The sequence below is a fragment of the Anabrus simplex genome, chromosome 5, assembly GCF_040414725.1.
Source record: "Anabrus simplex isolate iqAnaSimp1 chromosome 5, ASM4041472v1, whole genome shotgun sequence".
NCBI classification, from domain to species: domain Eukaryota; kingdom Metazoa; phylum Arthropoda; class Insecta; order Orthoptera; family Tettigoniidae; genus Anabrus; species Anabrus simplex.
Window position 1 is genome coordinate 331497841 of NC_090269.1, and position 24234 is coordinate 331522074.

The 24234-nt window shown below is 37.4% G+C and overlaps 1 protein-coding gene across 2 annotated transcripts in view; it reads left to right on the forward strand.

The window, feature by feature from the left end:
• Nucleotides 1–24234, forward strand: part of Irbp (Inverted repeat-binding protein) — a 178088-nt gene that overhangs the window by 12365 nt on the left and 141489 nt on the right. For both annotated transcript variants that reach the window (XM_067147594.2, XM_067147593.2), the window contains one exon: nt 14072–14262. In XM_067147594.2, coding sequence (XP_067003695.2) covers nt 14101–14262 — 162 coding nt within the window. In that variant the 5' untranslated portion in view covers nt 14072–14100. The remainder of the gene's footprint in view (nt 1–14071; nt 14263–24234) is intronic.

Consider the following 24234-nt stretch of genomic DNA (forward strand, 5'->3'; position numbering starts at 1 on the left):
ACTAAATTAAAAGTGTTTTTAATTGATTTAGGGGTAAAATATAGCAATTATAGGAATATAGGCAAAAATAGGTTCTAAAATCAACTTAGGCATTTTTAGGCACTATAGGACCACCGTTTCAATCCTTATAAATACATGAAACATGTAAATATAACTTCACTTTAAGTTATCTCTTAAGGAACAAAATAGGTTTTTCCCTAAAATCCGAGGTCGAGTTATAAGTAACCAAGCTATAAATGATTCAAATTGGGTACAGTTGTTGAATATTCGTGGAGGTTATAACCTTTTGATGACTACCCATAAATAAAATCATGAATAATATATAAATGAAAATTTGGATTATATAATTCCACCTTTACAATACTGCAAGTGTCTTTATTAAAAAGACTACATTAAATTACATTCATGATACATGTTTCGTCCTCTTATGGGACATCTTCAGTCACAAATACAAAACATTAAAAATAAGGCGAGGACACGTTGAATTGAGTAGATAAAAAGTCTTAGTATCATGTGACGCGGCGTGGTGGCGTCTTGTCAATCATCAATATTAAAATAGTGAGGGGTGAACATGATGTGAAACATGAAGTCCAATAAAATCATAAGTTAAAAATGTTATTCAAAACATCGAATTGTCAAATGTAAAACACAGTAAGTGGCTGTGCGAATAAAATTATGTGTCTATTGTACAAAAATATTGTTGAGGTGATGCCACATTACAACAGCTTTCTTGATCAGGAGGTGGAGTTATACTGGTGATACAAGTTGAAACTGATAGTGTGTTGACAATAGGGGCCTAAAAAGAAAAAGATATATGAATGAAACTAAAGAAATAAAATTCAATTGAAATGTGAACTAAGTGCCCATCCAATCACTCACCTCCTTGCCCGTCCTACATCGACCACTCCACCTCAAGTGCTAAAGCTAACTGAGTGACGTCCTTGAAGGTCGTTGAGGACTGACCGTGAGGAGAGGTTGAGGGGAGTTTGATGTAAGGGGAGAGGCGTGAGGTAAAGCATTACTCACGCGCCTTCGTGAAAAGAATTTCTTGATTAACTCCTCGACAAGTATATTAATGTCCTCCGATATCTCATTAAGATTATAAATCGGGTTGCATTTTTGATCAATATTTATAAAAATGTTCTCTAAAATATTCAATAGATTACCTTTCTTACATAAATGGAGAATTTGAAGGTCTTGTTGTATGCCCGTGAATGAATGATTAGTATCGTCCATATGAGAACCGAATGCTGAGAATCTGCCGTACTTTGACGCATTAACATGTTCACCGTACCTTATATTAAAATTGCGGCCTGTTTGCCCGATATAACTGGCGGAACACTGCTGGCACTTTAATTTGTAAACACCTGATTTCTGAAATTTGCTACTGCCGCTGTTGATAGTGTGTTGATTGAAGAAAAGATGAGCGTTGTTATTGGTTGTTTTAAAAGAAACTTTCATATTAAGTTTCTTGAAAACATTCGTGATATCGTATATTTTATTGTGACTATAGGTAAAAAGGGCGTAACTATCTTCTTTCTTTTTGGTATCCTTAGTTAATGTGGAAAATGATTTTTTCTCAATTTTGCTAATAATTTTATCCACAAATTGCCTGTTGAACCCGTTTCTTTTTGCTATAAAATAAATAGTATCCAACTCATTTTTACGATCTGCTTCTGACATGGGTATATTATAAGCTCTATAAATCATACTGTAAAAGGAAGCCCTCTTACGTGCTGCAGGGTGTACGGAATTTTGTCTAATTACGTTTGCTGTTTGAGTGGGTTTCCTGAATATTTTAAACCTAAGATTATTAGAGTCGTTAATAATTGTTATGTCAAGAAAATTTAATGCTTTATTATTTTCACTTTCAAAAGTAAATTTAATCTGCGAGTCCATATTGTTTAATTGTTCTAATACCTCCTGTCCATTAGTAATGCTATGGTCTATTATAGCAAACGTATCATCCACGTATCTCAACCAGCTTATTATACCTTTAATGTTGTTAATTTTGCTCTTTTCAAGAAAATCCATATAAATTTCCGCCATAATTCCCGAAGCTGGGGCTCCCATAGGAAGACCTTCCTGTTTATATATTTGGCCGTTGAAAGTAAAGTAATTATTAGCGACGACGAACTCCAAAATATTAATGAAATCGGCTATCTCTTGCCTACTCAAATTACTATATTTAAGTAGATTATTCTTTACAAGAGTTATTGTTTTTGATACTGGAATATTCGAGAACATATTTTTGACGTCAAATGAATACATCTTATAGTTTGATTGCATGTTTAAATCTTTAATACGATCGCAAAATTCTTTGGAATTCTTAATAGACCTATTACCCTCAAATTTATAATGTTTTTTTAGAAAATTGTGTATAAATCTAGACGTCTTATATATAGGGCTATTTCTGAAATTAATGATGGGTCTTATAGGTATATTATCTTTATGCACCTTCGGTAGTGCCCTAGCCGTCGGAATACTCGGGTTCATATTAATAAGCTTTTGAGACTCCCTTTCATTAAGGATGAAAGAGGATTGTTTAAGAAGTTTCTTTAAGTTTCTCTGGATGATATTCGTCGGATCTTTTTTCATAATTTTGAATGAATTCTCTACGAAAAAGGTTTCGGTTTTCTGTATATATGATTCTTTATTCATAATGACCGTCGCATTCCCCTTGTCTGCCTTAGTCACAATCAAACCATTCTCCTTAATTTTCTGTTTCAGTGAAACTATTGTTTGGTTATGATGTTTAGAAAATCTATCTTTATTATTATTTATTAAATTAGAAAGTTTTTTCTTTATATTAAATCTCGTCTCTGTTTGGTTCTCTATCGGTAACTTTTGTATTGCACTTTCGGCTTCCGCCGTGATCGTGATCGCGTCTTTAAGTTTAAACTGAACGGGCCAATTGAATTTGGGACCTTTCTCCATAACACTTATTTCGGTCTTATCAAAACAAGTCTCTGAGAGATTAATAACAGGCTCCTGAAATACAGGAATGGTTGAATGAGTCTGATTGTTATCATCCTTAAACGAAGGAGAATCAGTCTCAGTTCTCTTACTATTGCGCCTAAGCGTGTCAGTTTTGTTGATTAACTTGTTCTGTTTATCTACAAGTACATGTGCGATTTTATCATTTACATAATTTTGAAACGAACTCCATTCTAATGGGGCAATGGAGGCAGACGCGATGAGATGGGCCTCGTATAACTGAGTGTTATGTAATGCTTTTTTCCTATAAAGAAATTTAATCTCGTTCCTAATCCATAGAATGTTGGATTTATGTTGTGTCTTTCTATGCCAATAGGACAATACATTCTTGTTTTGAACAGATTTCAAAAAATTGGGGACGAGTCCCTCCTTGAGACAGTTTTTCAGGAATATAATGTCCTTGCCTATTTTCGCAATTTTGGTCTTAAGATTTAAATATTTGTTAGCTCTACCTGCCTGGTTGGCATCAACATTACACGTAATAAACTTCATATTGGAGCCCGTATTGTCAAAGTATCAACTTGTGAAAATTTGGATTATATAATTCCACCTTTACAATACTGCAAGTGTCTTTATTAAAAAGACTACATTAAATTACATTCATGATACATGTTTCGTCCTCTTATGGGACATCTTCAGTCACAAATACAAAACATTAAAAATAAGGCGAGGACACGTTGAATTGAGTAGATAAAAAGTCTTAGTATCATGTGACGCGGCGTGGTGGCGTCTTGTCAATCATCAATATTAAAATAGTGAGGGGTGAACATGATGTGAAACATGAAGTCCAATAAAATCATAAGTTAAAAATGTTATTCAAAACATCGAATTGTCAAATGTAAAACACAGTAAGTGGCTGTGCGAATAAAATTATGTGTCTATTGTACAAAAATATTGTTGAGGTGATGCCACATTACAACAGCTTTCTTGATCAGGAGGTGGAGTTATACTGGTGATACAAGTTGAAACTGATAGTGTGTTGACAATAGGGGCCTAAAAAGAAAAAGATATATGAATGAAACTAAAGAAATAAAATTCAATTGAAATGTGAACTAAGTGCCCATCCAATCACTCACCTCCTTGCCCGTCCTACATCGACCACTCCACCTCAAGTGCTAAAGCTAACTGAGTGACGTCCTTGAAGGTCGTTGAGGACTGACCGTGAGGAGAGGTTGAGGGGAGTTTGATGTAAGGGGAGAGGCGTGAGGTAAAGCATTACTCACGCGCCTTCGTGAAAAGAATTTCTTGATTAACTCCTCGACAAGTATATTAATGTCCTCCGATATCTCATTAAGATTATAAATCGGGTTGCATTTTTGATCAATATTTATAAAAATGTTCTCTAAAATATTCAATAGATTACCTTTCTTACATAAATGGAGAATTTGAAGGTCTTGTTGTATGCCCGTGAATGAATGATTAGTATCGTCCATATGAGAACCGAATGCTGAGAATCTGCCGTACTTTGACGCATTAACATGTTCACCGTACCTTATATTAAAATTGCGGCCTGTTTGCCCGATATAACTGGCGGAACACTGCTGGCACTTTAATTTGTAAACACCTGATTTCTGAAATTTGCTACTGCCGCTGTTGATAGTGTGTTGATTGAAGAAAAGATGAGCGTTGTTATTGGTTGTTTTAAAAGAAACTTTCATATTAAGTTTCTTGAAAACATTCGTGATATCGTATATTTTATTGTGACTATAGGTAAAAAGGGCGTAACTATCTTCTTTCTTTTTGGTATCCTTAGTTAATGTGGAAAATGATTTTTTCTCAATTTTGCTAATAATTTTATCCACAAATTGCCTGTTGAACCCGTTTCTTTTTGCTATAAAATAAATAGTATCCAACTCATTTTTACGATCTGCTTCTGACATGGGTATATTATAAGCTCTATAAATCATACTGTAAAAGGAAGCCCTCTTATGTGCTGCAGGGTGTACGGAATTTTGTCTAATTACGTTTGCTGTTTGAGTGGGTTTCCTGAATATTTTAAACCTAAGATTATTAGAGTCGTTAATAATTGTTATGTCAAGAAAATTTAATGCTTTATTATTTTCACTTTCAAAAGTAAATTTAATCTGCGAGTCCATATTGTTTAATTGTTCTAATACCTCCTGTCCATTAGTAATGCTATGGTCTATTATAGCAAACGTATCATCCACGTATCTCAACCAGCTTATTATACCTTTAATGTTGTTAATTTTGCTCTTTTCAAGAAAATCCATATAAATTTCCGCCATAATTCCCGAAGCTGGGGCTCCCATAGGAAGACCTTCCTGTTTATATATTTGGCCGTTGAAAGTAAAGTAATTATTAGCGACGACGAACTCCAAAATATTAATGAAATCGGCTATCTCTTGCCTACTCAAATTACTATATTTAAGTAGATTATTCTTTACAAGAGTTATTGTTTTTGATACTGGAATATTCGAGAACATATTTTTGACGTCAAATGAATACATCTTATAGTTTGATTGCATGTTTAAATCTTTAATACGATCGCAAAATTCTTTGGAATTCTTAATAGACCTATTACCCTCAAATTTATAATGTTTTTTTAGAAAATTGTGTATAAATCTAGACGTCTTATATATAGGGCTATTTCTGAAATTAATGATGGGTCTTATAGGTATATTATCTTTATGCACCTTCGGTAGTGCCCTAGCCGTCGGAATACTCGGGTTCATATTAATAAGCTTTTGAGACTCCCTTTCATTAAGGATGAAAGAGGATTGTTTAAGAAGTTTCTTTAAGTTTCATATATATAAATGAAAATATGTAAATAAATAACATTACTCAAAAGCTTCATAAAATACTTGAAATAAATTAATAAAATATTTAATCGAAATATCCGTAGTATGGGCGCCAGAGTTCACCAGAATGGATCCCTTGAATTTTGATAGAGCATGATAAACTTTATATCCCAGGACGTGTACATAATGCTGCGTACTGGTACATCTGCTGCAGGCCTTACCTAACCTCCTGAAAACGATTAAATAGGTAGGAACTGCACTTAGGTTCATCAATAACTCCACTGATTCTAAAATAGCCTACTATATTCTTAACAAAATCCGTGCATGAGCACCTCATCAACACACAAAATTATACATATAATACACACACAAAACATTGCTGGAAGACTCCATATTTACAACAACAACAAGAATGAAAACAGTGGGAAAAAGAAAGTGAGAACTAAGCTACCATTTGTAGATAGTCCGATGAACAATGTACATATATGTAGATAAATACCCTTCACTGTCTCTGTATCAATACCACTTGCCAATTCTCATAATCAGCACTTCTAACATCACACAGATACTGTATCTCGTAATACTGTGTTCACAGATTTTAACACTTATTGTAAAGATATATACATTTAAGTAACGCACGCTTATCGATCCTGAACATAAATTATGGAAAGTCTGAGATAGCTTTCACCAACATATAATGCCAGGCCGCCACAAGTGCTACAATACCTAATGCGCAAGCACTCCACAATCCGTTGATCAGCCATTTTCCACACACATAACAAGACTACGCTCCACGAACGTTTGAAGTCCTGTCCATTGCAGCCGTGTCACTCCAGTACCGTGTATCAGCACCACTTCCTTCCCGTACAGTGTGTCAGTTGTGGTTCTCTTCCGTAGTGATTCTCTGGTTCCCGCCGTTTGATCAACCTTTATAGACATCAGCATTCCCCTTCCTCTCAGATAATATGTCTGGATTGGTCCTTGCCAGCCAATCATGAGTGATGCTGTCGTCAAGGCCATGCCCTGAACTCATACTTGGTCCCAAGAAATAAACAAACGCTGGGGTATATTACATGAGTCATCAAACTTTCCTAGTACCACAACAAGCTCATCTCCTCAGACTGGGATATATATTATCTGCGCACTTTTTAGTGATAGATTTACACCCTAGTGCTGAAGTGGTCGACATCGGTTATCTTCGAGATTCGTATTGGCAACCTTTGAAACACAAACTAAGAATCGCTTATCATCGCTGTGCGACATCTGGCGTACACTTTACGTACTCGTACTGTTGTTGTTTACACAGCAAAGCCAAACTATTGAATTCATGTTAGGAACACGTTTCGCAACGGAAAATGTTATATAGTATTGTATATTGTGTGTGTGACACAGTTGTTTGCTTAAAATAATAAAGGTTTATAAAAGTCATATCGATCGATCATATTATCGATTCAATTCAGATTTCATTTCCATTCAGTTGGCAGTATTAACGGAACCCTTCTTACTTCTCCAACGAGTACAAAAATCTATCACTAAAAAGTGCGCAGATAATACATGACTCATAGAACTTCCCGTCAACAAGTACATCTCAACAAATGGGATGTCCGCATGAGTCATACAAATTACCAGAGTCCAAGATAGCAATGTTTTCCCACTCGTACAAAAACAAATTACAAATACTACATATATGGTTACCTTCCAGCTTACAAAGATTAATAACAAAATATACGAATGAAATACTGATAATAATAATAATAATAATAATAATAATAATAATAATAATAATAATAATAATAATAAATCGAATACTGAAAATATCTTTCACTTCTACATACAGTGCGAGGGTGTGATATATGTACTATCACAAGGTGATGGACATTGTAAATATCTCTAGATTCATGCTGTCTGTTCTTACCATATCACATAGTAATGCAGAGTGTGAACAAATTTTTAGCTTGATTAAGAAGAACAGGACAGTTCAGGTCATTGATGTCCAATGGAACTCTGGAACCCATTTCCATTTTGAAGACCAGAATTTCTAAAGCATGTTATACAAACATGTGTTCTATTGACTTTCTGAAGAAAGCAAAGCAAGCCACAACTTTAGCTGTTAAATCAGAATGAAGATGTGTGTGTGATGGTGTAAATAATTTGGGTGCATATAATTATGTGCAGCAACATACTCTTTTCTTAAAAGTTTTAATTAGTCGCTTGTGATGGCATAAATAATGTAAATAATTTGGGTGTATTATTATGTGCAGCAACATACTCTTTACTTCAAAGTTTTAATTAGTCGTGTGCATAAACAAATTACATTGTGTAAGTAGTTTTCACTGATACGTTTTAAAGATATTTGTGTTAGTTTAACTGAGGTGAAATATTTTGTTCCTTATAATGTCATTGGTTGCATGTAGTGTTTTACGTTAATGCTGTTGAACTCGTAATTATCTGAAGCGGAGAAAATACACGAATTTTGTCATGTTTTTCCGCATTTTGGTGCACTGGGTTCCTGCATTTTGGAAAATTGGCAGATATAATATAAGCTTACTCATCGGAATTTGAAGAAGCTTCAGAGTCCGATAAACTGGTATGAGTTGAAGATAGTGGAATTTCTGGTCATGAGGAACGGGTCTCATCGCCGACTTTAAATTCAGGTACACAATACTGTCCTTGATTTTCTTATTAAATCCAGATACTTTACAAAGACAAAAGTAATAGTGTCTGGTATGGTCCCAAGGCTCACACCAAACCATTCCTATCCCAAGTGGAAGGGCTTTACATTTACCGTGTACCGAGCTCGATAGCTGCAGTCGCTTAAGTGCGGCCAGTATCCAGTATTTGGAAGATTGTGGGTTCGAGCCCCACTGTCGGCAGCCCTGAAGATGGTTTTCCATGGTTTCCCATTGGCACACCAGGCAAATGCTGGGGCTGTATCTTAAATAAGGCCACAACCGCTTCCTTCCCACTCCTAGGCCTTTGCTATCCCATCATTGCCATAAGACTTATCTGTGTTGATGTGATGTAAAGCAACTTGCAAAAAAAAAAAAAAAAAAAAAAAAAAAAAAAAAAAAAAAAAAAAAAAAAAAAAAAAAAATACTGTGGCTCCTCTGTAGTGAGTTTTTCAGACATGTTTTACAAATTATGTGGAGAGACAACACCTTGTCCAAGTCTCCTAATTTTACTTTCAAATATGCATAATATAAAGGTTTGATCACTGCAGTTATTGGCCTACTCTGCTCCTTCATTATATAACACCCACACATGTAACAGAATGAGTTTGGCTTATTCACACATCTTTTTCTAATTCCTGACACACTCAACATTTTCATAACACAGCACAATAAAAACAACAAGCTAGATTTTCACTACTCTCACGATGCAGCTGACTGCCACAGGACTAGACCGCAACTCTGCATTTCAGGCAGTAACAATTCTAAAAATAAACTCTGATATCGGACGAGTTCAATGGAGGAGACAAATTTGATGGAAGGGTGTGGAGGGTGGATTGATAAAAATGCACAACAATAACAGAACAAACCATGGCCAGGCTAACAACAACAACAAGGGTTATAAATTTCATGTTGTTGGTCCGCATTGAACTATGATTACATATAAATTATAAACATAAAAAGTTTTCCGCCTATTCAATACATAGTTTTATTTACACTGCGTGTATTTACATTGCATGGGACTAGTTTCAACCCTACTTGGGGTCATCATCAGCCATATTTAAACAGTAACACAATATTTGACGAAATCCTAAAACAAGTTTCTAATGAGCAGTAAGAACAGTATGAAACAAATACTCTATATAATTAACACTACGATGTGTGGTTGAATTAGGCGAAGTGCTATGGTGCTAAAAATGTTGCATATGAAAGTGAATTATTACGTGTGATAATAGGTGAGCAGTATATAATACAAGTACACAAATACGTTAAAAAGTCTGGGTAATAGAAGTACAAATGTGATGCTCTATGTTGTGGATCAACTTGAATCGAAATTTTAGACACATGGTGACATGGTGTTTCAGATAGAATTCAGTAGGTCCTGGCAATACATTACGATTGTGGACCGAGGGTTATAGTACTAAGACTGAACACAATATAACGTGACACTTAAAATTAAAGTATACAAAAATGTACAAATGTTTGAGTAACAAATGTGTACATGATTCTCTCTAGAGCAATCTGTGAGGAGTTGATTATACACTGTATCAGCGTAAGCAGAAATTCTGATATTGGTGTATTAGGTAACTAAGTTATGTTGATAGGAATGCAGGATTGATTTTTGAAACTGAGCAGACTGAATATGAAATTTTTAATTCTTCTGGAGTTGTAGGTAGACACTGTGCATGGTGATATAAATGGGTGGAACTCTCAGATCATAGCAGAACAAGTGGGACCTATTAAAATAAGAAAAAGCCAGTGAAAACGCAAAGTACGCAGAAAGAAGAATAGATAACAACGATGCGAATGGACATTCACCTTGCGCGGCAGTATGTGCAGCTTAGCTGGTAGTGTGCAACTGGTGGCGGAAGGAGATATATGGGAGGAGAGGAAAATGAGGGGCAGGTGCATGCGGGTTAGGTAGAGTGGTAGTGGCTTGGATGGGGATTGGGAGGAGGAGGGGAATTTAAGGCGGAGCTGAAGGTTGTGGGAGATAGGGTAATTGTTTTAGAAAAGTACCTTTAATTAAACTTAGGGTCGAATTGTGGTTAGCTGAATTATTGTTTCTGAGAAAAGCGATAAATAAATCATAAAGGATGTTGGGTTTCTTAGAGATTTCATTAAGATTGTAATTGGCGTTAAAATATTGGTCTAAGTGTATGTAGTAATTTTCCATTATGTTGAGTAAAGGGCCCTTATTTGCTAATTCAAGAATGTCCATATCTTGTTCGATGTTGGTGAAATTATGGTTATAATCTTGCATGTGTTGGCCGATAGCTGAAAAATTATATTTTGTTATGTTAGTGTGCTCGGGGTATCTTGTATTGAAGTTTCTTCTGGTCTGCCCAACGTAGGAGTTGTTACAGGTATTGCATTAGATTCTGTAAACTCCTGATTTTAAAAAACTTTTGATCTTGTTGATATATGACATATTGTGTAAAATGTTCATGTTCTTATTGTTGGTTTTGAAAGCTATTTTAATGCCTTGTTTCTTAAAAGTATTAGTTATCTTGTAAATATCATTTTTGAATGTGAAGGTGGAAAATGTTAAGAGGTTTAGTTACTTCTTTTTTGAGAGTAGTTTTAGGGTGATGTTTGTGTTTATTGATTATCCTTTCTATAACATGATTGCTGAATCCGTTGGATTTTGCAATTCCACGGATTGTGTTTAGTTCATTCTTTAGATCCTTCTTGGACATAGATATGCTGAAAGCTCGATGAACTAGGTTATTGTATGTAGCTTGTTTGTGGGACTGGGGGTGCATTGAATCTTGGCGAATAGTGGAAGCTCTTTGAGTAGGTTTCCTGCATATTTTATAACCTAGAGAATCTGAGTGTCTAGTGATAAATAAATCTACAAAGTTTATTTTTTGATCTAATTCAGTTTCTAGTGTGAATTTCATATGAGGATCAGTATTGTTGAGTCTTAGGAGGGTGATGGAAGCGTTAATTGATTTTTCATCCATAATTACAAATACATCGTGAACATACCTGACCCAGAAGTGAGTGTTATCAAATTTATTGTCATTTTTGTTGTATTCGAGGAAATCCAGGTATTTCTCTGCCAAGATGCCTGAGGCTGATAATCCCATTGCCAAACCATCCTGCTGGTATATGACATTGTCGAAAGTGAAAAAGTTATTGTTTACAACTAGATTTTATACAGTAATGAAATCTTGTATCTCTGGTTTGCTCAAGTTTGCTCAACTTCTAACATTTTCCACCTTCATGTTCAACAATGATATTTTCAGGATAACTAATATTTTAAAGATATTTTCAGGATAACTAATATTTTTAAGAAACAAAGCATTAATATAGCTTTCAAAACCAACAGTAAGAACTTGAACATATTACACAATACGTCACATATCTACAAGATCATATGTTTTTTAAAATGAGGAGTTTATAGGATCTAACGCAATACCTGTAACAAGTCCTATGTTGGGGAGACCGGAAGAAACTTCAATATAAGATATCACGAGCACAATAATACAATAAAATATAATTTTTCAGCTATCGGCCAACACATGTAAGGTAATAACCATAATTTCACCAATATCGAACAAGATATAGACATTCTTGAATTAGCAAATAAGGGTCCTTTACTCACATAATGAAAAATTACTACATATACCTAGACCAATATTTTAACGCCAAGTACAATCTTAATGAAATCTCAGAGAAACCCAACATCTTTTTATGATTTATTTATAACTTTTCTCAGAAACAATAATTCAGCTAACCACAATTTGATCCTAAGTTTAATTAAAGGTACCTTTCTAAAACATTTACCCTTTCTCCCACACCCTTCAGCTCCACCTTAAATTCCCCCCCTCGCCCCCCCATCCACTCCCAAGCCACTACAACTCTGCCCAACCCGCATGCGCCTGCCCCTCATCTTCTTCCCCTCCCATATATCTCCTTCCGCCATCAGCTTCACACTACCAGCTAAGCTGCACATACTGCTGCGCAAGGTGAGTGTCCATTCACTTCTTTGTTATCTATTCTTCTTTCAGCATACTTTGCATTTTCACTGACTTTTTCTCATTTTAACAGGTCCCATTAGTTCCGCTATGATCTGAGAGTTCCACCCATTCATATCACCACGCGCATTGTCTACTTACAACTCCAGAAGAATTTTTTTTTTTGCTAGTTGTTTTACGTCTCACCGACACAGATAGGTCTTACGGCGACGATGGGACAGGAAAGGGCTACGAGTGGGAAGGAAGTGGCCGTGGCCTTAATTAAGGTACAGCCCCATCATTTGCCTGGTGTGAAAATGGGAAACCACGGAAAACCATTTTCAGGGCTGCCGACAGTGGGGTTCGAACCTACTATCTCCCGAATACTGGATACTGGCCGCACTTAAGCGACTGCAGCTATCGAGCTCGGTCCAGAAGAATTAAAAAACTTCATATTCAGTCTGCACAGTTCCAACAATCAATCCTGCATTCATATCAACATAGCTTTGTTATCTCATACACCAATATCAGAATTTCTGCTTAAGCTGATACACTGTATAATCAACTCCTCACAGATTCTTCTAGAGAGAATCATGTATACATTTGTTACTCTTGTACATACTTGTATACTTTAATTATAAGTGTCACGTTATATTGTGTTCAGTCTTAGTACCATAACACTCGGTCCACAATCGTAATGTATTGCCAGGACCTACTGAATTCTATCTGAAACACCATGTCACCATGTGTCTAAAAAATTCGATTCAAGTTGATCCACAACATAGAGCACCTCATTTGTACTTCTATACCCAGACTTTTTAACGTATTTGTGTACTTGTATTATATACTGCTCACCTATTATCACACGTAATATTTCACTTTCATGTGCAACATTTTTAGCACCATAGCACTTCGCCTAATTCAACCACACATCATAGTGTTAATTTTATACAGTATTTGTTTCATACTGTTCTTACTGCTCATTAGAAACATGTTTTAGGATTTCGTCAAATATTGTGTTACTGTTTAAATATGGCTGATGATGACCCCGAATAGGGTTGGAACTAGTCCCTTGTAATGTAAATACATGCAGTGTAAATAAAACTATGTATTGAATAGGTGAAAATTTATATGTAGGCTAAGAACAGCTGATTTGCTGTTTTTGCAAAGCAGCACCGAGCAACAGTGTCACATTTTCAGACAGTAAATGGCGATTAACACTAAAACTAGATGTGATGCAAACATGATGGTTCTTAAATCAGGAGACTTTATTTAGTTAAAATTATTTATCAGGTATTTTGCTACAAAAATCCTGCTGGGTAGTGTAATCCCATGGAGAAAGGTAGCACAATGTTTCATGAGACCTTAATACTGCTTAGGAATATGGAACCAAAATATCAATATCATCAGTGGATCAGTAGTTATTTTGATGTAACATCTTAGGTGAATAACTCTGTGTTTTAACTGAAGGTACGAACTGTAACTTGCCAAGGTTGAGCTTGATCTTTCAAGTAATTTTTAAGAAAGAAAGACAGAATGACAAACAGACCAACATTCATTTTTTATATATTACAGTAATAAACATGTACAGTATGTATGTATGTGTTATTGGTATACAACATTATGCATAGCGTCAATTTTTGATATAATTTGGTTACCATGGAACTTTTTTATTTATTTTCAGTTTTGATTGATTTTCATTCTGTGAAGAAAATGAGTACTGTGACATGGGATGATAGTGATGATGAAAATAATGAGGATGAAGAGAATAGTTCTGAGTGGGGAGGGCGAGATGGTGTTATATTTCTCATTGATGCCACCAGAGCAATGTTCACTGATGAAGATGGTGATATTCCTTTCAGAACTTGTATAGAGGTAAGTCTGTAAAAATCATCTTATTTGGTCTCGTGTTTGTGATAACTGGTTTGTAAATGTTCCATGTAAAAAACACAATGTTACATAGTTTACATATTTCTTTCATGTGTGTGGAAAAATAGATGCCGGTGAAGTGACGAGTCCGTTACACTGTGACGCTTACACTGAACTTCATTAGCTTGGATTTTATGATTTAAATGACTCGACTGTGTTCACAATACCCTAAAAGATTATGAATGTGAGTATCCTTTCTCCCTTTGTATTCCCCTAATTGTTCTTTTTTTTTGTTCTCATTTTCTATTTACTATGTTATGTCAATAAATCTTATTTTATCCTCCTAATCATTCTGTGTTGGGTACATGCCTTTTTTACTGCTATTCTTTAGTTTAAGAGGCCTGAATTCAGTTCCTGACAGTCTCTAGCCAGTTTCAACTGGTCCACGAGGGTTTGTTACTTAGTTTGGTGGGTTGAACACAAAAAATAATTCTGTAGGTACATTATTTTAAAGATACCTGTCACGTGGTTCGTATTCTATGTTGGAAATCAGGACCATGACCCTGACACAGCTCCTTCCAATTTATTGTGTTCTGGGTCTGAGGTTTTCTCATTCATGAGTTTGCAAATAGAAATTAACAAGGTATCAGACTACTGTTGAAAAAAGGATAGGGAGGAATATTACTGAAAAATAAAGTAAAGAGGAATAAAAGAAAGATAAAAAAGATGGAAAGGAGTAGAATAAAGGTGTGATGAGGAAAGGAAGTGTCTAAAATTATTGGGGAGGCAGAAAATATGGGAAGAAAATAAAGAAGGTTCAAGAGACAAAAGGAAAAAGAAGAAAATTAAAAAATGGGTGCACTTAGATAATGCAAATACTTCGCAGTGAAAGAGCCATTGAGTAATCAGAAGATTGAAAACTGAAATGGTTCATTTATTTATCTTCTTTCTTCTCTAATCTCTTTAACCTTCTTTATATCCTTTCTATCTTTATAGTGTCTCCTCTGACCCATTTTAGACTTTACTGTACTTCTCTCTTCAACCCAAACTCAACTCTCTTTTATTGCTTTTGATTTTCTTTTCCTTTAATATTCTCCCCTACCTTTTAATAATTCAATGGAATTGTTTCTATTTTCTAACTCACAGACGAGAAAACTTCAGTCTTGGAGCAAAAATGGTGACATGAATTTCTTCTCTGTGAGCCATTTGGTGATGAAAATTAATTAAATCTCAACCATAGACGCCCAAGAGAGATCCGGTTTACTCTGTCTGCCATCTAGTGGACCTAGAGTAAAACGGAACGTCGAAATTGACAAGCAGACAGCCAGATGGCATCAAATCGAAATGTCTGCACACGGTAGCTGAGGCCATACAATTATTATTATTATTATTATTATTATTATTATTATTATTATTATTATTATTATTATTATTATTATTATTATTATTATTATTTCATCAATAGAGTGATAGTCAATTGAATTCAAACCATCTAGTGTTATTAGAACAGTCAGAGGAGAGAGAAACTCAGCTGTAACGGGCCAGTTATTGCAAGCCAAATTTCTCACCAGAAATCTTCTACATATTGACATTGTATAACATGGGGAGTGGAGTGACCTTTTTCTCTGTCATCAAAAATCCTACTACCTCTGCTAAGTTTGAACCTGTGATCTTGGGATCTGGAGGCCAACACACTACCACTGACCCCCAGAGTGAGCTATGATTCTTAATAAGTAACATGCTGTTTAGATATGTTTTCTTTAGGGCTATTATATGTTGAAGATAGGGATCAAACCTAAATATATGATAATGTTCTGAAAGCGTGAAGAGGTCTTCATACATACCGAATTTCATGGAAGAAAACAAATTAAATTTACACTCTCATCACTCCAAAGCACGCGAGACCTGTGTTGACTGTCCCAGTCTTTATGTGTTGTGGCAAAGGCATTACATGCCTTCCAATTCTTCGGTGATATGAATGGTTTTTTGCTGTGGAAATTAGTGCAAATTATACTGTCTGAGGATCGATTTTATGCTACTTTTGGATATGTTGACATTGTGGTATTATGTCTACAGCAGTCCTTCTCAGATCAACTATTGACAATCTTCGAATGAAATTTTTGACTTAGGGCAGTAGTATAATAGGCGCGTTCTGCGGCCGCCTCCGCCTCAGGGCTCTCAGAGGCCCCCTCCGCCTCCGCCTCACGGGTGGCCCTCCCAGAGGCCTCCTCCGCCTCCCGAGAGGCCTTCCCAGAGGCCTCCTCCGCCTCCCGCGGGAAATTTGAATTGGTAAACAAAGCCACGTGCTTTTTGACAGCTGTCATTGACAACAATGCATCGCTAACCTCACTGCTGCCATCTTGACGGGCCTAAACCTCAGTGGTACCAACTTAACCTAACTAGCGGGAGATATGAATAGGTAAACAAATCCACGTGTTTTCTGACAGCCACGTGCTTTTTGACAGACAACAACGCATCGCCAACCTCAGTACTGCCATCTTGACGGGCCTAAACCTCAGTAGTACCAACTTAACCTCACAAGCGCGAGATAAACAAAGCCACGTGCTTTTTGTCAGCTGTCATCCGCCATCTTTAAACTACAGAGCACCGTGCTACCCTCTTTATCGCAGTAGCTAAATTCGTCACCTGTCATCGGCAGTGCTGCCATCTTGGCAGGCCTAAACCTTAGTGCTACCAACTTAACCTCACTAGCGCGAGATAAACAAATCCACGTGCTTTTTGACAGCTGACATCCACCATCTTTTATCAACAGAGCACAGTGCTGCCCTCTTTAGCTACTTACCTTTGAAATGTGGTGGCGGATAATTTGAAAAATGCTTTTTGACAGCAGCCATCTTGCATCGCAAACCTCAATGCTGCCCTCTTTAGCTAGATACCTTTGAAATGTGGTGGCAGACAATTCCACGTGACAGCAGCCATCTTTGAGCACAGTGCTGCCTTCTTCGTGGTGGCAGCAAATTCCACGTACTCTACAAACTCACGTGCTTTTTTCTGACAGCTGTCATCTGCCATCTTGCATCACAAACCTCAGTGCTGCACTCTTTAGCTAGATACCTTTGAAATGTGGTGGCGGCAATTTGAAAAATTCTACATTCCCTTGTTTGGAAACAAACCTATGCGCTGTCATCCACCATCTTTAAACCACAGAACACCGTGCTGCCCTCTTGCGTCAGCTGTCATCCGCCATCTTTAAACTACAGAGAACCGTGCCGCCCTCTTGCGTCAGCTGTCATCCACCATCATTAAACTACAGAGCACCGTACCGCACTCTTGCGGGCAATTCCGTCAGCTGTCATCCGCCATCTTTAATCAAGAGAGCGCAGTGCCGCACTCTATGTGGTGGTGACAAATTCCACATTCGCCATCTTTAATCTACAGAGCGCTGCGCTGCACTCTGTGGTGGCGGACAATTTGAAAAGCTGCCAAGAGAGCATCGTGTTGGCATCTTTATTCTTTGACATGTGGTGGCGGCAAATTCCACATCCGCCATCTGAGAGCACCGTGCTGCGCTCTTGATCATAGTAGGGGACAATTTAAAAAGAACATGTCAAGGAATACCTTTGTTCTAAAAGAAAACAAGACTACAGTTCTGAACGGCTTGCATAAGATGGCGATTGTTATAACCTCCTTTGCCCTGCTCTGTTAAGGCATAGCTTTATCGAATACTTGAAGATTATATTACAAAAGAAGTGATTAAGAATATAATCGATACAACATATGATCAGAACATTGAATGATGTGTTTGGAGTGCACCTTCGTTCTAAGAGAATCGAACCTGAGACTGCCGGGTGAGAGGCAAGCACACTAAACCAAACCGTAGGAGCCGGCAATTCTCTTTCTATATAATAATTTTGTGTGGCTATTTCTAGCCAAGTGCAGTCTAAAAATAAATCCTAGTCTTGTTGCATCAGGAAGGTTAACTGGCTAAATCCTGGTCTTTCAGCGTCAGGAAGGACAATCCCAACAGATTCTTGCGATTTAAACTCTTGCATCAGGAGGGGGCACTCGGTTGTAAAACATAGTTTTAATCCCAAGAGAATCGAACCCGAGACTGCCGGGTGAGAGGCAAGCACACTAAACCAAACCGTAGGAGCCGGCAATTCTCTTTCTATATAATAATTTTGTGTGGCTATTTCTAGCCAAGTGCAGACTAAAAATAAATCCTAGTCTTGTTACATCAGGAAGGGTAACTGGCTAAATCCTGGTCTTTCAGCGTCAGGAAGGGCAATCGGCTGTAAAACAGATTCTTGCGATTTAAACTCTTGCGTCAGGAGGGGGCACTCGGCTGTAAAACATATTTTTAATCCCAAGAGAATCGAACCCGAGACTGCCGGGTGAGAGGCAAGCACACTAAACCAAACTGTAAGAGCTGGCAATTCTCTTTCTATATAATAATTTCGTGTAGCTATTTCTAGCTAAGTGCAGTCTAAAAATAAATCCTAGTCTTGTTACATCAGGAAGGGTAACTGGCTAAATTCTGGTCTTTCAGCGTCAGGAAGGGCAACCGGCCGTAAAGCAGATTCTTGCAATTTAAAATCTCATGTTAGGAAGGGGCACTCGGCTGTAAAACATATTTTTAATCCCGGCCCTGTTACGTTAGGAACCATATCTAGCTATAAAAAAGGAGTTCCATACATTTACAGTGTTAAGCTTTAGTAGCAGGCTATGTGCTCACACCGGGTTACATTTTTTGTTCCACTGCTTTTTTGTTCCACAGTCTTTGAAGTTGTATCGGCGCAGTCAGTCAGAGCGATGTGAGGAATGCACGCGTTGACTGAAATTGCACACTCGGCTTCCAGCTGTAGTAACCTTGAACGAGGACACTGCGTGCTGATAAGCCACTTGTAACTCACAGAACGTTTTCTTAGCCGTGTAGCATTTAGCTGGTGTAAGTTCCTAACATAAAATATTATGATTGTATGGAGAGGTTAAAACACAGTGCCAGCACATAGCCTACCCCTATCGAAAGAGCCTGCACGGCGCCGGCATATAGGCTACTCCTGTTGAAGGAGTCTGTGCAAGGTTTAACACCCCCATCAACAGCCCTTACTTAATGCCGGCTTTTTGCGCACCCCCGAAACTGCCTAAGAATGTAATATACTACAGTAGGGAGAGGGTAAAACCCGGTGCCGGCACATAGCCTACTCCTACCGAAGAAGCCTGCACACAGTTTATCACCTCCATCCGACAGATGAATCACCATCAACATCTTATACTCACAATCATTTTTGAAGGAGTCTGCACAAGGTTTAACGCCCCCATCAACAGCCCTTACTTAATGCTGGCTTTTTGCACGCCCTCGAAACTACCTAAGAATGTAATATACTACAGTAGGGAGAGGGTAAAACCCAGTGTCGGCACATAGCCTACTCCTACCGATGAAGCCTGCATACAGCTTATCGCCTCCATCCGACAGATGAATCGCCATCAACATCTTGTACTCACAATCATTTTCGAAGGAGTCTGCACAAGGTTTAACGTCCCCATCAACAGCCCTTACTTAATGCTGGCTTTTTGCATGCCCTCGAAACTACCTAAGAATGTAATATACAACAGTAGGGAGAGGGTAAAACCCAGTGCCGGTACATAGCCTACTCCTACCGATGAAGCCTGCACACAGCCTTATCGCCTCCATCCGACAGATGAATCGCCATCAATACTCATAATCATTTACGAAGGAGCCTGTACAAGGTTTGACGTCCCCATCAACAGCCCTTACTTAATGCTGGCTTTTTGCACGCCCTCGAAACTACCTAAGAATGTAATATACTACAGTAGGGAGAGGGTAAAACCCGGTGCCGGCACATAGCCTCCATCCGACAAATGAATCACCCTCAACACTCGTGTGCCCGCAATCATTCTCGCTACTTCGGGAGATAGCGGGTTCGAACCCCTACAGTCGGAAGTTGTAAAAAAGCAAATGCTAGGCGAGGGACCTGCACGATCGTCATAACGTGTAATTACATGATCTAGCTAGATGCGGTTTTAGCTCAATACCTTTAAGTGCCTACAGGTAAGGAATATCGCGGATGTCGGCTTCTTGCTTAGCTTAGTATCCTCCCGTTTAAGTCCAGAGGTCGAGGATCGCGCGCTAACTTTCCAAGGCTCAATCTGCTGCAGAACTCTTAAATTCTGACACCTCGGCATCAACAGCAGGTTCGATCCCGGCTTAAATACGTCAGCCTGCAGAACTCAGCGTAAGACCCTCAGGAGAGCTCTTGTTGCATAATCATTTCATTCCAACTGTACTGCAAACATCTGCAATTCTTGATATCCGCTTGGTAACAAGGAGCATATTTACTCGCTGCAGGCTGCGTGAAGCGCTCACAGTTCTTTGTGTGTGTTTATTACATGCACATCTCCCATCTAAGTACTGTCTGCTGTGAATATTATTCTTCAGCCTTCAACTTAAGGTAAGCCTGAACTGTTAGTTACTGTTTGCAAAGCAACTTCTACGCTAGGTAATAAACATCTACATTCATATATTTTCTTTTCTTTTTTAGGTACAACTAGAATATTATCATTCGAGTTACAGGCTTGAAAGTACGCATTTAATTCATCCGATTAACAGTCTGCAGCGCGAACATTTTAAGGTATGTTTCGAACTTTGAGTTGTAAAGATAGCTAGGCTAGCTGATGTACCCTACACTACATTCATATATGTTTGTTCTTTTTAGGTACGACCAGAATATTATCATTCGAGTTACAGGCTTGAAAGTACGCATTTTATTCATCCGAGTAACAGTCTGCAGCACGTACAATTTTAAGGTATGTTTCGATCTTTGTGTTGTAAAGATAGCTAGGCTAGCTGACGTACCCTACACTACATTCATGTATGTTCGTTCTTTTTAGGTACGACCAGAATATTATCATTCAAGTTTCAGGCTTGAACGCACGCATTTTATTCATCCGAGTAACAGTTTGCAGCGCGAAGATTTTAAGGTATGTCTGACCTCTATACGTTGAAACTTGGTTTCTTCCGAACATCGTAACTTTAGTCTATTGATAAATAGCTGTTCTCTTTCAATCCTCATGCTATAGAAGAGGTTAATCTTATAATTTCAAACTCACAGCCATGTCTGACCTCTATAGGTTGAAACTTGTTTTCTTCCGAACATCGCAACTTTAGTCTATTGATAAATAGTTGTTCTCTTCAATCCACATGCTGTAGAATAGGTTAATCTTATAATTTTAAACTCACAGCCATGTCCGACCTCTATACGTTGAAACTTGGTTTCTTTTGAACATCGCAACTTTAGTCTATTGATAAATAGTTGTTCTCTTCAATCTACATGCTGTAGAAGAGGTTAATCTTATAATTTCAAACTCACAACCATGTCTGACCTCTATAGGTTGAAACTTGGTTTCTTCCGAACATCGCAACTTTAGTCTATTGATAAATAGTTGTTCTCTTTAATCCTCATGCTATTGAAGAGGTTAATCTTACAATTTCAAACTTACAGCCATGTCCGACCTCTATACGTTGAACATCGCAACTTTAGGCTAATCTCTATTGGTTGTTCTCTTTTCAGATGTTTCCCTGCTCGCAGTGCAACGAAACGTTCAGAAGACGTGACATCCTCACATGTCATGTAAAATCGAAACATCGTGATGCGTCTGATACGTTTCCCCGCGGGCAGTGCAACGTTACGTTCACAAGGCGAGATAACTTTATGCGCCATATAAAATCAAAACACCCTAGCATAACATCTGCTTTATGTGAAGTTTGTGGTGTGTATTTTGCTAACGTAGAGCGATACGAGGCTCACTTAGTAGAAGCACATCAGGTATCTACTTGCCCTCAGGTAACAGGAGAAAAGCGTAATAAAACGGATGTAGCTGTAGAAAGTACTAGTAGTAAAAAACCTAGAAAAAATCATGAACTTCAAACTATTCACTGCGAGCACTGTAACACTGATGTACCATCTTCACATTTTCAGGGACACTTACGGAGTAATGAGCATAAAAATAATGCGTGTAGAAGTGGTAGTAACGCAAACATCGAGGAAATTAATACAGCATTTAAAAGTAGGATTTCTAGTTACAGAATTCGCACCAGTCAAAAGTTTCAGAGCACTTCAAACTTTTTAAATTGTGTTCAACTGGATGTACAACAGCTTCTTGCTAAATCTTTGTCCAATCATAATTTATTTAAAGTTAATTTTGAACTTTTCGCCTTGTACATTAAAAGCACGGATGAATCCGAAATAACGGACATTAAATCATTTAATACGAAGAATTTTGTCATAAGTCAGTCAACTAATTTTGGTGATGTACTTAGGGATGTCTCTAACATTATTTCAACTAAGAGCGAGGAATTTCAGGAAAAGGAATCAGGGTGGGCTGTAGTTGAAATAATGTATCTAGAAGTTAACATCAATAAGTACAATCCTATGCGTGGATCTTCGCATATCGAGCTGCCGACATGGATTCAGCAAAGAAAAGCTGTTGTAAACATCCAAAACAATGACGAAGCATGTTTTGCATGGGCGGTGATGTCGGCTGTAAATCTTGCTAAATCAGACGTAGCTAAGAGAACATCATCGTATCCACACTATTCAGCGCAACTAAATTTCGATAGTATAGAATTTCCTATGCAGTTAAAAGATATTAAGTGCTTTGAGGAACTAAATAACATTAGCATTAATGTGTATGGTGTAGAGAAAAAGTCTGTAGTAGGTCCTCTGTATTATACATGTCATAAGAAGAATACTCATGTTAACTTACTCTATATCGAAAACAGTGAAAATAGCCACTTTTGCTGGATTAAAAATCTGAGTAGACTTGTTGGTAGTCAGTTGTCAAATGATAGGTGTAAAAAGTGGCTATGTGATGGATGTTTGCAGTATTTTAGAACTGAAGATCAGTTAACGAAGCATTCCAAGAATGACTGCAATCATGTACGTACAGAGATACCTACTATGGGCAGTAATGTTTTAAAATTTACAAATTTTCACAAGCAGATGTGGGTACCTTTCGTGATTTATGCAGACTTTGAAGCCATCCTCAAGCCATGCAGCACATGCTCACCTAATCCTGACAACTCTTTCACTAATACTACGCACATGCATGTCCCGTATAGCTTCGCGTATTACATCAAGTGTAGTTATGATAGTACGCTTAACAAGTTAGAGCTGTATCGAGGACCTGATGCTGCTAAAGTATTTTTAGAAAGACTTGAAAGTGATGCAGTACGTCTTGGTCGTATTCTAAATAGTAATATTCCTATGAAGCCACTCACCGAAATTCATTTAAATGATCATGAACGTACTACAAAGTGTAGCATTTGTGATGGGGAATTTTCCGAAAATGACCCTAAAGTTTTTGATCATGATCATTTAACTGGTTTCTACAGATGTGCCGCTCATTATAGCTGTAATCTTAAGTACAGAGTTCCTAAATTTATCCCTGTAATTTTTCATAACTTATCTGGTTACGACTCACATTTCATCATTTCACAATTTGGAGCTTCAGATGAAAAAGTAGATATAATCCCTTAGAATAAAGAGCGGTACATTGCGTTTGCAAAGTCTGTAAACGTAAATGCGGAGCATTCTGTAAAACTGAGATTCTTTGACTCGTTTCGCTTTATGGCGAGTAGCCTTGATAAACTTTCTAGTCATTTACAGCCAGAACAATTTATGGAAATTCGACGCATTTTTCCTGAAGAAGCGCAGTTTAATTTACTTCGGCGTAAGGGTGTTTTTTGTTATGAATATCTTGACTGCTTAGAACGCCTCGAAGAACGTGCCTTACCATCGAAACAATCCTTTTACAGCTCGCTGAATTCAGCGGATATTAGCGATGATGACTATTTACACGCACAACATATCTGAGAGCAGTTCCACATTCAAACGCTAGGTGAATACTCCGACTTATATTTAAAGACGGATGTACTTTTGTTAGCTGATGTTTTTGAAAATTTTCGCTGTGTTTGCAAGAAAACCTACAGCCTTG